The sequence below is a fragment of the Struthio camelus genome, chromosome 7 (genome assembly GCF_040807025.1).
Source record: "Struthio camelus isolate bStrCam1 chromosome 7, bStrCam1.hap1, whole genome shotgun sequence".
In the NCBI taxonomy this organism is placed as follows: Eukaryota; Metazoa; Chordata; class Aves; order Struthioniformes; family Struthionidae; genus Struthio; species Struthio camelus.
Genome location: NC_090948.1, coordinates 15,639,266 through 15,651,298, shown reverse-complemented (window position 1 = coordinate 15,651,298; position 12,033 = coordinate 15,639,266). Strand labels below are relative to the sequence as shown.

The 12,033-nt window shown below is 49.3% G+C and overlaps 1 protein-coding gene across 2 annotated transcripts in view; it reads left to right on the top strand.

Annotated features, from left to right (window-relative positions):
• SUFU (SUFU negative regulator of hedgehog signaling) overlaps window positions 1-12,033 on the top strand; it is a 102,495-nt gene that overhangs the window by 81,740 nt on the left and 8,722 nt on the right. For both annotated transcript variants that reach the window (XM_068949791.1, XM_068949790.1), the window contains exon 11: window positions 10,157-10,225. In XM_068949791.1, the coding sequence (XP_068805892.1) occupies window positions 10,157-10,225 (69 nt within the window). The remainder of the gene's footprint in view (window positions 1-10,156; window positions 10,226-12,033) is intronic.

Sequence of the window (12,033 nt, the reverse complement as noted above, 5' to 3'; positions counted from 1 at the left end):
AAAGCAAGGTGAGAGTGTGCATGTTCTCCCTCCCCATCTTTCTTATGTTCAGGCAGATGATAGAGACGCTCTGTTGAAATGTGTTACTGATCAAGCCCTTCCCAATAAAGTTGCCTGAGCCTTTAATACATATTAATATTATCCTGGGGTAGTTTGTGTCAAAGCCTGTCAGCATGCATCATCCTTTGGGAATTACCATCATTAAGTCTCCAGTGATGGGAGTCAGGACATGCTTCTGCAAAGCTCTTCTGCTTTTATGTGGAGCTCTCTGCTCATCTAGCACAAAGCAGACTGTTCTCCCCTCCTACCTTGCTCACCTGGACTGGTTACTCTCCCCAGAGGGGAGAAGGAGGTTTGTTTAACACTACCTTCAGATAATTTCTGCTCCTGCTGCTTTAGGCAGTCATTGTTCTAGGGAAGATGACATTCAAGTCTTTGATCATGTGCAACGTTCGTGTTGCACATCAGATATTGCTGCAAACTCTGACATACAAGCCAGTGTGCTGCACTGAAAACAAACCTATAGTTAGAGAGTTCTCGTTAACTGTAAAATCAAACACCCAGAATTTAAGAAATAGCTGAACAACAGTCTCTGCAGTTTAGACCTGACCCTGTTACACATGCATATTTCAGTACGTTATCTAACTGAATGATCATGTGTATTTTTTTCCAAAGGATGCCTGCCTCATTCAATACGCAGAGATGGAACATGATTTGAGGGTGAATCAGGACTGTGGAGTAGACTCTCACCTATAGGACTTCCACTGCATTTGTTTGTCGAAATTAGAAGGTGTTTAGTGAATGAGGCAGGTAATTGCAGAAGAATCACAATAGTCTCATGGTGAAGCCTGTTAAATGTTGCCCTGGAGAACTGGATCCTGTCCCTGCCTCTACTACAGTGTTCTTCCTCAATGCTAGCGCACGTTCTCAAGCCAATATGTTCACAGGTGGCCACTGAGTTTGTGTTCCTCATCTTCTAGATGGCTAACTTGAGACCTGAGGTCTGATCTTGTTCCCAGTAGCGCCTGAGGCCACAAGGAATTCTGCTGCAGAATCTCCTGTGCCCTCCAGTGCTGAGTGTGCTGGAAAATGGGGCCCTGCAAGTCTTGAGCTGGGCACCCAAAAGGAGTGGACGTTTGGAGTCGATTTCCTCTTCGCTTGCTTTCCCCTGTTTATTAAGGAAACCTCCTGCCAGTCATCCCGTGAAGATTAATTCAGTGTTTGCCAAGCATTCCAGCACCACAGCTGAACACCAGAAACAATTTCAAGAAGAAATTAAAATTCATTCTTACAGGCAGAGAGAGAAAGGGACGCTCTGTGGTAGGCAGTCAGCCTGGGAGTTGAAGAGCAATGTCAGCACCCTGCTCTCTTGCAGAGTTCCTCTGTGACCACGTCAAGTCTCTTAGCTTCTTGTAGCCTCCCTCCCTCACCTGCGGCATGGAGAGGAGCGCGTCCCTGCCTCGCAGAGATGCGAGGCTCAGCGCACCAGAGACTGTGAGAGTGGTAAGGACAGTAAGATTAGGTACTTCCAATGTAATCCATGCTGGCCGTAGTCGGATGGAGCGTACTAAATAAGAGGGAAGAGAGTAGGAGGGAACGGGGAAACAACTTGAATGATAATGAAAAGAAATAATGACTAATGCTGCATTCAGTGAGCAGCACCATCCTGAGGACTGAGCAGGGCAGAGGTCTCGTGGGAAAGAAACTGCAGGCCATCCTGTGATTACAGATTTGTTTCGTGATGCAGACGTACACTAGGGCCAAATTAGCATTGTGCAGGCAATCTCAATTCAGGCATTTCCCAAGTTTGGTATGCCTGATATTGCTAGTCTCTGAATGTGGAGAGTTTTTTCCAGGTAATTTACTCAGTTTCAAAACAAATCCTGTTAGACAGATGGAGGATATGGTTCATTTGCAGTTGGCGCCCTCCGATTTTCAGCACAAGGTCTGTATCTCCACAAGAGCTCTGAAGCTCACAGCGGCGATAAGGCTTTATCCTCTGGCACCCGCCGCCGCTGGGGGACACTGTTTGCTCAGCTCCCCTGCCAGTGGGGTGCAACGTCCAGCAGATACTGTGTGGGTGCTGAGGCTGAGGACATGGGGTTTTAATCCTGCCTCCCTACCCTTTCCCTCGCCTCCTGCTTTGGCCTCTGGTCTGCCCTCCATCCTGTTTTTCTGTGTCTTTGTCTTCCCCTCATCCTGGCCCGTCTCTGCTTTTCTCTCCTCCCCTTCATTCAAGTTGGCAAATTCTTTCTCCTCCTCCACATTGCCTGGCTTCCAGCAGAAATGCTGAGAGCGCTGGAGAGTTTCCCTACTTTTAGTCCTGATGTGCCTGGTGCCATAGCAATCCCTCGTCGCTCGGAAGAATGATTGGAGGGAAAAGTACTACTTAGCTACCTCCGCCCTGTGTTGGGAGAGAGCTGTGCCGGGCTGGGACATGCTCAGTGAAAAAAGAGTCTTCAGTACATTTTTCTGCCTTTCCCTGAAAGGCTATGGACAAACAGTGACTTTCAGAGGCTTCTGACTTGGCAAGGCATTCTCATGATCGGGAGAAAGACTTTCCCTTGACCTCTAGAGCATTTTTTGCTAATCTTCATAGCTCTCCTCCTGAGGGGTAGTTTCAAGGCTTTGCAACAAAATGATCATACACATTTGTTCGCACTGTTGAAAAGTACTTTTTCCAAAATACCTCTCTGTGATAACTAGATTTCTTTTCCCCTAAAAACCTTTAAAAAAAATCAAAACCAAGACACCCTGCATGGAAAAATAAGTTGAGGCTGGCTTAGGACAGCAAGGTCAGACTTTCCATAGAAAATATTAAACAAACCTGCCTATAGACAGGGTAGATTCGTGGAGCCTGTGTGAAGTATCCAGCGTTCAGGAGCTATCAACGTGCTCTGTCTATGCTGGCAGTTTGGGGGAGATTACTGCGAGCAGGGTCATGGGGGATGATCCAGGCTTTTGGTTTGGCAACCAAAGTGAAAAATCTGAGGATGAAACTCAGACTGAGCCCGATCTTTAAATATTTTCAGTTTTTCTTGCTGAAACAAAAGCCTTAAACCAAAAGTTGAAAAAAAAATCCTTTTGTGTTGAATGAAACCAGAAATAGAAGATTTTCTTTAATAAAAACAGTGAAGAAAAAAGACTAGTTTTGTGGAATGGAACTGCAGTTGTTAGAAATTTTGCCTTCTCTAATCCATGTTTGAGGGATGCAACACTCAGCCAGGATATGGGAAACTCATGTTTTATTCCCTCCCTTTTATTTGAACCCCTGTTTCTGCTTCTTGGCTTTATGGGCACCACAGCTATAGGATATTTTGTTTTTTCCTCAGCTCATCCAATTGGAGTTGTTCCACACCATATAAAACGCTGAATTAGTCACAGAGACAGAGAGCACAAGAGAATGACTCTATTCCGGTAGAGTTGGGACATTCCCCTGGAAATGAGCACATCTGGTTCTTCTCTCAGCTATAGCAACATGTTAAATCATTTATGCGTATTGGCATAATGGCAGTAGCGGAAGTTCAAAGTAACCTTCATAAGAGCTACTCTGATGCTCGAGATGCTCTCCTGTAAGCAGCAGATGTGGGTTGAATCTTCTCCTGAAAAGACAGGGGAATTCATTTTCAGTCTCCCCAAGCTTGAGTAGATAGATGTGCTATGCCTAGCCCAGTGGGTTTAAGGATACCCCCCCACACACACACACACAAACTGTTTGGTTTAAGTCATGTACAGCTGCAACCTGCTCTTCCCCAAAGCAGTTTTAGGAACCTAACCCAACCAAAACTTTTCAGAATCTTTTTGGTGGCTTCCTCCAAATCCTTGAGAAGGTCTAGGGCTACGTAAATTCACGCTTTCTGGTAAGCTTATCACCTTCCCTCAACACTCTCCAAACCTCATTGCATTATCCCTGAGTGTTCTTCTTTCTCATTCTTGAATGAGACACTGGGAGAAACTTACACTAGAGGTAAAAAAGGCCCGTTGGGTCATCCTGATGGTCCCCAGGAACTGAGGTGTCAACTCATCTGCAGCATGTTCTCTAGTACTTTGTCCAGGCTAGTTTTGGATGGTTCAAGTTCTTCCATCCTGCTTAAGCGGACTGATTATCCCACAGCCTAATTCCCCTCCCTTGCTACTCAAACTACATTTTGGGTACTTTCTGTAGCTTTTCTTCCTCCCACTTGGGGCATTCCCCAAAATGCCTGTTCTTCCTGAGCGTTTTCTCTCAGAAGAAATTAGTATTGTCTGATATCTTGGCTTGGCCCTCCCCGACTGAGCCAAACTCTGTGTTCACTGGAAACAGTCCTGTCTGCAAGGTAGGTCTCATCGGGCTGGGCTCTGAGGCGTCCAGGTTCCTGTGACTAGCTCTGTGGCTGGGGATGTCATGGAGAGATCTGGTGTGGTCAAAAATCGTTCAGGGTCATCATATGCTTCCTCTGCTGAGATCGTAACATTACCCTGTGAAGCAGTAGGGTCCCTTAGACATCTGTGAGTGAATGTTTTCCCTTTACAAGAAGGATTTTGAGTCTCCTGGAAGAGCAACGCTGGAATTTCCCATCCAAGGTGTTTGTTGCAATACTGGTACCTTTGAGGCTGTAATGAGAGCAGTGGTGAATTCAGACAGCAAGGTGGCCTCTTCAAACTGTCTGGGCTGGGCATGACATAGATGCAGTGAAAGGGCCTCTGCCCTGAGCCACTTGCAATCAAAGCAAGGCAGTCCAAAGAAGGTCAAGGCAAGTGGAGAGCAGAGAGATGGGCTGGGGGATGCTCATGGCCAAAAGCATGATTTATGAAGGGTTTTATTGGTTATGTTTAATTTCAGTGGGGAACACAGGCACACCGTAACTTCATTTTTGCAGGAATTAAGCTAGAACATTTTCAGCGCCAAGGGCTCCTAAAAGTTGCTGGGCATTTGCAGATGTAACGGATGACATGCAACTTAGGGTACAACTGCTCCACCCATCCCAGGCATAGCTCCTTTATGGATGAACACTTTCTTTGGTAGGGTGGTATAATTTACCTAGAGGTTTATTGCAATGTGTCCCCACCTTCTCTGGCTGATCTGTACAGGCCATCTGTGTACTAAGTCCAGAACTAATAAAACATGGTTTCTTTTCTGTGACAAACCTGTTAGAAAAGCAAGTGGCACTGTTTAATGCAAACAAAGCACTGGGGCAAAGTGTAGGATTGTCTGGTTTGTTCCTAGGAACGCAAGAAAAATGAGTATTACTGGGAAAAGCAGCCGTGCTTGATCGCCCCTGGGCTAATCACTTGTATCTTGCCACGGACAAAATGTTTTCTGAAGTTGGAGAGAGCTGCAGTTAACTTCTTAGCTCAGCTTCCGATGGTCTTCCTTGATCAAAGACTTGCCAGCTGTGCCAGGCTGTCAACATCTGGGTGACCTGTGGCCCTAGCCAACCTGTCCCAGGCCGAGAACTTCAAGCCGTGGTGGTAGGGTTGAACACCAAAGTGGGACATGTACTAGGTGCGGAATGGTACCTACAGGCTGATTATAAAGTTTTTAGTGTTTCACTAAGCATCAGTTGCTTTCAAAGGCAGATGAACTGGTCTAGAGCCCCGTGACCCTGTGGGCGTTTTTAGATCTTGCCTGTTTTCATGCACTCACAGCTGTGTACCTGCAACAAGTCACAATACAGGTTTCTCAGCTATCTGCGGGTACAAAAGCTTCAGCACAAGCTCCTTCACTTGACCTATAGGCAAGTCCTGTACGTAGGGAGTAGGTTTCAGTGAGCGCAGGTGGGACTTGCCACGAGAGGGAGACATCATGCATGCAGCAGGTCTTTTCCCTGAATGCATCTACCTGAATAAGACTGCGTAGCATGGTATTTTGAAACATGTCTGGACATATACAGCCATTAGTGAGGCAGCGAGAGCCCAAACTTTGGACTCCAGGTTGTGCAGAAGGTACCTGTGATAGAGAGAAAAGAGGGACTTATCTCTTGGCTAGTCAGTGTCTTTCAAAGCATCTACAGCATGAGCAGAGCTGCAAAGCACATATAAAATGGAGTTTAAATCTGCTAGCAATTGGATTGCATGTGTCTCGGCCTCTCTGGGTCACATCACGGAGATCCTGGTGTGAGCAGGACTGTGCAGCACTGAAGGGAACGGTTCAATTATCCCCAGCTGGTTGGCGAGGCTGTTCCCTGTGCATATTGCAAACAGCCATTACAAAGGCTGAGCTGCACCCTGTGACCGGCTTCGGCAGGCCGGGCAGGCGGGAGTGTTTGCACAGAACTGTGAAAACACAGCGCTGCGAGTGCCCGGCCTCTCCGGCACCAGTGGAGATGCCAGCAGCAACTCGAGAGAGCTGCTTTGCTTCCTCAGCACTGGCCAAGAGATTTCACAGGAGAAAAGGCCTCTGCTCGGAGCAGAGGCACAGCCGGCTCTGACTGTGCGTAAAACGGCTTCGTTTGCCCTCCAGATCGCAAAGGCTTTTCCCGTAGTTGCAGCACAACAGGCCTCTGTTGCTCTTTGGGGAGTGAATAAGCTGCTTCGTCGTTATGATCTCTGTGCAGTGTCCTGTTGATAAGATCAGTTAACAGCATCAGAGGAAAACTCTAGATTCAGGGCTGAAATATAAAGTGAACAGGGCCTATTTGTTTAATTTGAGCTTCTAAGGTTTAAATCCCAAAGGAAATTAAATTAGGTGCCTAGAGCAATGGCAGTCTGTCATGTTTATTTGCTGGGAATGTCACCTTTAATATCATGTACATATAACGTGTGCGTGTTAATGTAATGGAGTATCATACTGTGCAGGAGCAGGCGTGCTACAAGAGCTGGAAACCTCAAATATTGTGAGTGAGGGAAGCTGAGGCTGGCTTGGATTTACTGTCATCCTCCTCTGTGGGAGCAAAGACTCCTTCACCAGCATGAAGCTAGTTCTGCTGATGGCAGCTGTGGATGCCAGCCTGATCTGTGAGCGCAGGCCTTCGGCTGCTTTGGTTAGGCTGGTTCTAAGTGGAGAAATCTCATCTAGATGTGAAGTCAGGATCACAGTACTTCAAAGCCCTCTTCAGCAGTTCGTGCGCTGGGAACACATGCCTTCCCCCTGCATCCTCAAGAGAGTTCGAGAGTGCCAATTTCCTGTGCCGAGAGTCCGGGTCACTTGTATATTTGGTTACACGTGCGCTTCGGAGCCTCCCTCCTCCTCCAGGGAGGAGGGCAGGTTCCCCAGCAGTGAGGCTGTGTGGAGCAGTAGGGTTTGGGGTGTTTTTTTTTTCTGATGTAGGTTGTTGCTTGCTGGCTCCAAGTGACACACTGTGTGAATGTCACTGCAGCATTTTGTCATTGCAGCCGGAGACGCCTGCCCTCCACCAAAGTTAACTGTCTACGCAGGGCGTGCAGAACAGCACCGCGATCTTTCCGTAGCCCGCTGCACTAGCACAGACTGCCGTCAGTTAGATCTCGCGAACACGGTTCACAAGACCACTGAGCTGTGGTCTCTTGTCCCCTCTCCACTTGTCAGACTCTTCAGGGAGCCAGTTCATCTCACTAAATCAGCAGAATTCAGGAGTTTTTTAGCTGGGTTAACAACATCCACTGACAGGGTGGCGGAAAACTGCAGATGAGCTCAGCCACCTTGTGGGATTGCACCCCAGCTGCACCCCAGGTGAGTGCTAGCTACACTGCTCCACGTTTCTCCCTAGTCTGGGAGTTTGTGCTTTGGCCAAGACCTGACCTGTTCCCCCTGTACTCTCTCCAGCCTTTGCTATTTACCCATGCACGCCCTGTCTCATTTTCCAGCAGCCTAAGAGCAGCTGGCTGCCTCGCACACGTGGTTCCCATTTCTCCCCTGCCTCTGGCACCTTGGGAACGCCCAGGGGTCCTCAGCTCAGCTCAGCTCAGCTTTTAGTCCCCCTGCCAAAGCTGCGGCTCCTAATTCCTGCTCTCTCACCCATCCCAACCTCTGGCATTTCTGCTCATCCGTGGATGGCTGAATATTCATTTCCTCCTTGCCTGATTGCTGTGAATACCAATTCCTCCTCCTTTTTCCGTCTGCTCTGTAGATTTTGACGTCTGCCAAATTGTTTTCATTCCCTCACCCCATGGTAGGCTGCACCTCTGCAGCATCTGATCTGCTCTGTGGAGAGCCCCAGCTCCCCACCCAGCTCTTCCTTCTGAGCTAAGCAATCAGGTTGCCCTTCTGCCTCTGACTGTGGACGGCCTGCTTCCTCACTTCCGCAGTCAACAAACGAGCGTCTCCAGTCCAACAGGCACACTAGTTACGGTCTCCTGCAAGGAGACTGCAGTAGTTTGCGGTGTTACTACGTGTTTCTGTGCAATGTTTCTCAGCTTGCCAGTCTGCAGATTGGTGCCAGGTTGCAGAGTCCTGTCCAAAGCAGCAAGATCCTGGCTCATAGCTAACGCAAGGTTTTTCCAGGCTCAAGGTAGGATCAGAGAGGCTGCAGCGCAGTCATGAACCCCGGCCTGGAGCCTGCTGCAGGTTGAGCTAAGCTAAGAGGGTGGAGAGGAATGTGATGGAGAGGGGAGGTTGTAGTTCTCTCAGCCCCCAGGAAATCAGTGTGTAATGGCAGCAGGGTGGCAAGGTGGAAGGGAAGAGAACTTGGGACACCTCAGAGCTCTCAAATCTGGATTTGGTTTTTCTGGGTCACTTCTCTTGCCGATCAGAAGAAGAAAGGGAGATCAGTCTGCCCTTTCTTCACCTGTCCATTTGCCTAGTCCACATGTTCCCAAAACTGCCTGCAGCATCCCGGCAGTCACGTGCTCCCCACTGATGTTGCTGGCACCAAGCGGCTTGCAGGCATAGGATGTGGCTTCCTGCACTGAGATGGGGCAGTCTGGCTGCCCCTCTTCCAGCTTGGAGCTAGAGGGGACAGCAGAAAGAAAAGGGGCTGGGGGCAATGGGCTCCCTCCGTGTTTGATGCTGGAGTGGTCTCTTCTCTGGGAGGGAGCGCAGAGCTTATGCCTGGGGGCAGGGAAAGGGAAGGGTGAGAAAAGGGAACTGGGGTTGATGGTTGCTTTGGGGTGGAAAGTAGTGCCAGAGATAGAGAAAAGGGTGGAGCAAAGGAAGGAAAGGAGGAGCAGTGGGGAAGAAAGAAGCCTGTAGGTTGAAATGGGAATAATCTGCTGGATACTGCTGCAACCTAACTCCCAGGAATGTCGCTCCGACGCCCCCTCACTGCGTGGGGATGTTTTCCTTGTCCTGCGCTGCCTCCTCAGCTCCTGTGCCAAGCCAGCTGCCCTGCCTGTAGCTCTGGCCTTCATGGCTGTTGTGAAGAGAGGCAGAACGTGTTTGCTTTTGGCTATCACGCGTTTATTTAAAGAGGGTGGAAGTTTTTCCTCTTGAATTCCTGGGGCTGGTCTCCCCTCCCGTGTCTCTGGTTTGTGTGGCTCAGGGTCCTTGGGGGCCAGGACCAGCTGGGGTTGTGGCCCTCGGGGGGGGGACTTTGGCCTGTCAGAAGCCACTTCTCTGGGCTGTTTTGTGCTTGCCGGCCAGGCCTTGAGATGAGCCAGCAGCTTTCCCAGCACAGGCATGTGGGATCAGCAAGTGAGAGATACAACTGAGAGCAGGGAAAATCTGCAAGTTTGGGAAAGACCAGAACGGATTTTCTGAGATCCTAAACCAAGGTTCCCGAGGCCTCCAGCTCCTACCACTGGCACCTCTGGGAGCACCTCCCTCACTGAACCTTTCATTCGTCTCAATGACATGCTGCGCTCCAGATGAGAGCCCTCCGTGTGCCCAGAGTACCAGCTCTGTATGGGTTTCAGGCTTTCCCTGCACTGCTGTCTCCCGATTAAACTGTAAACTTAACTTCCATGAATCGGACGAAAGTGGCTCTGTCTCCCACTGTCTTTCTGGCTGTTGTTATCTTGACCCCTTTTCCTCCTTTCCCACTCTCTCTGTCTGAAGCCGAGCCTCTAATTTTAGATTGAGGAAGATAATTGAGGGTCGAGAAAGATTGCCATATAATTTTAACATTTTTTTGCAGCGGTTGGGGTGGGAGGCAAAATTATGAGCTGCTTGCCCTCAAAACCTTTGTGTTGCAGGAAAGAAGGACATGGGGGAAGGAGGAGTGAGCTGGTACAGTCTGCTCTGTACAGAAGTAGTTCTCTTACTTGGCAGTTAGCTCAAGCTGGGAGTATAAAAGCATCAACAACTATATTTCCTTTGCAGATCCTATTGACCGAAGAGTTTGTAGAGAGAATGCTGGAAGATTTAGAAGATCTGAATTCTCCGGAGGAAGTAAGGCCACGTTGTTCCCATGTCTCCCTTGTACCGTCCCCGCGCGAGCAGTGGCCCAGCTCTCCCGCTCTGCTGCTTTGCTTTGTTCCTGCCCTCCGCGGGCAGGCTGCAGCCCTGCCTCGTGGGCTCGAGGCCTCATTAGGTCTCCACATCTGCTGATGCAAACTAACGCACTGAGAGGAGAATTGATAGCAGGAAATACAGGGCAGCAGTGGGTGTTGAGGAGGAGGCTGTGTAACCTCCGTGTGAGGGGAGAGGGGTGCGGGCAGTGAATCAGGTACATGGGTGCCCCCAGGGGCATTCCCCACCCGCTATCCAAGTGCCCCGAATCGAAGCGGTGCAGCCCTTGGGCCGGGAAGCTGGGTTTGCCTCCGTGCTGTAGAAAGTGTCCTCTGCAGCAGCTGTAGGCACTCCACCTTCCCCGCTTTCAGAAAGGCAGTTGGGTGGCAGCACGTTTGCAACTGAACGATCTGCTGTAGGGGCCTCCGTTCTGCCCTGGGGAGCAGACGGGGCTTTTTCATGTCTGCTGCTTGGCCTTCACCTGCTGCCCTGCAAGGTAGTGCACAGCGCGCAGTCTCCCGTCGCCAGCCTGGAAGCCTTGAGCTGCAGCAGCAGAGGGAGCTTTATAAAGCTTTGCTGTGTGGTGCTAAACTTCCCCCTGCCATGTGATCTCTTCCTGGGGAACATTTAACACCCTGTCTCCCATGCATGCCATATAAATATTCTGCCTGACTTCAAAGAGCAGTGGCAGAAATGACATGTAATATTTTTAATCCCATTTTTTACAGCTCCCTGCAGACTCTAAAGAAACTTTCCTTGGCTTGTCGAGCAGCCTTCCCATGCCTCACCCGCCCCCCTCCCCCCAGGAAAATCTCAGGGCTCTAATTGTTTAATCCTGAGTTGATTTAATGCCAGGGTGTTCTTCACTGTGTGAGTGAGGGGCGCACGCTGCTGGCTGTGCAGTGACTTTCAGGCCAGCTTGTATCCATTTAAACCTAATCCAAAGCTCATTTTTGCCAGTGCCATGGATGCCCAGGAACACTCGATTTGAAGGCCCTGTAGTTAAGGCTTTGGGCAGCTCATGTGCTATCGCTCTCTGCTGAGACGCAAAGGCAGCGGGTACGGCAGCTCCTGGCAAAGCGAACAGGCCCTTGGTTCTGAATTACTGCGACTTTGCTAAATTAACAAGTAAAAAATAAATGAATGCAAAGGATGACTTCTCCAAGAGGACTGCTTTGGAACCACTGCTGTTTAGAAAAAGGAAATGCTTTAGATGAAACGTGATCGCTCAGCATCCAGATTCCTCCAAGGACTTGTAAGTTACAGGATCCCAGTTTGGGCCGGCTTAGTGAGCTCCTCAGCAGCCCTGGCTGGTTACTGATGATGTTCATGTGACAGAAGGAAGCCCTGTCCGTGCTGCAGAGAGTCTTTCCTTCACTGTGTAATGAGCCACCAGTGGAAAATGAAATTAACACCAAATGACCTGTCTGAGTATCTTTAGCGTGTTTTTTGCACACTCTAGACACTAAACTCAGAAGTGTCCCCTGGACGTAGAGGACCACTAGGTTATATGGTACAGGCTATACACAGGACTCAAAAAAACAGCCCTAGGTGGGGCTTGGACTGTTTATGTTTCCTAGAGGCTAAGGAGTGGGGGTTTATGGTAGCCGTTATCCTGAATGATCCTCCTGCCTTGCCGCCAGAGCAGGGCTCAGGCCCTGAACCACCAGCCCAGCATACTAAGTACCGGTTGCAAGTTACCCTCATACATGAGCTGCAAATGGAGTGATTCAGGAGCAAATTCCTAA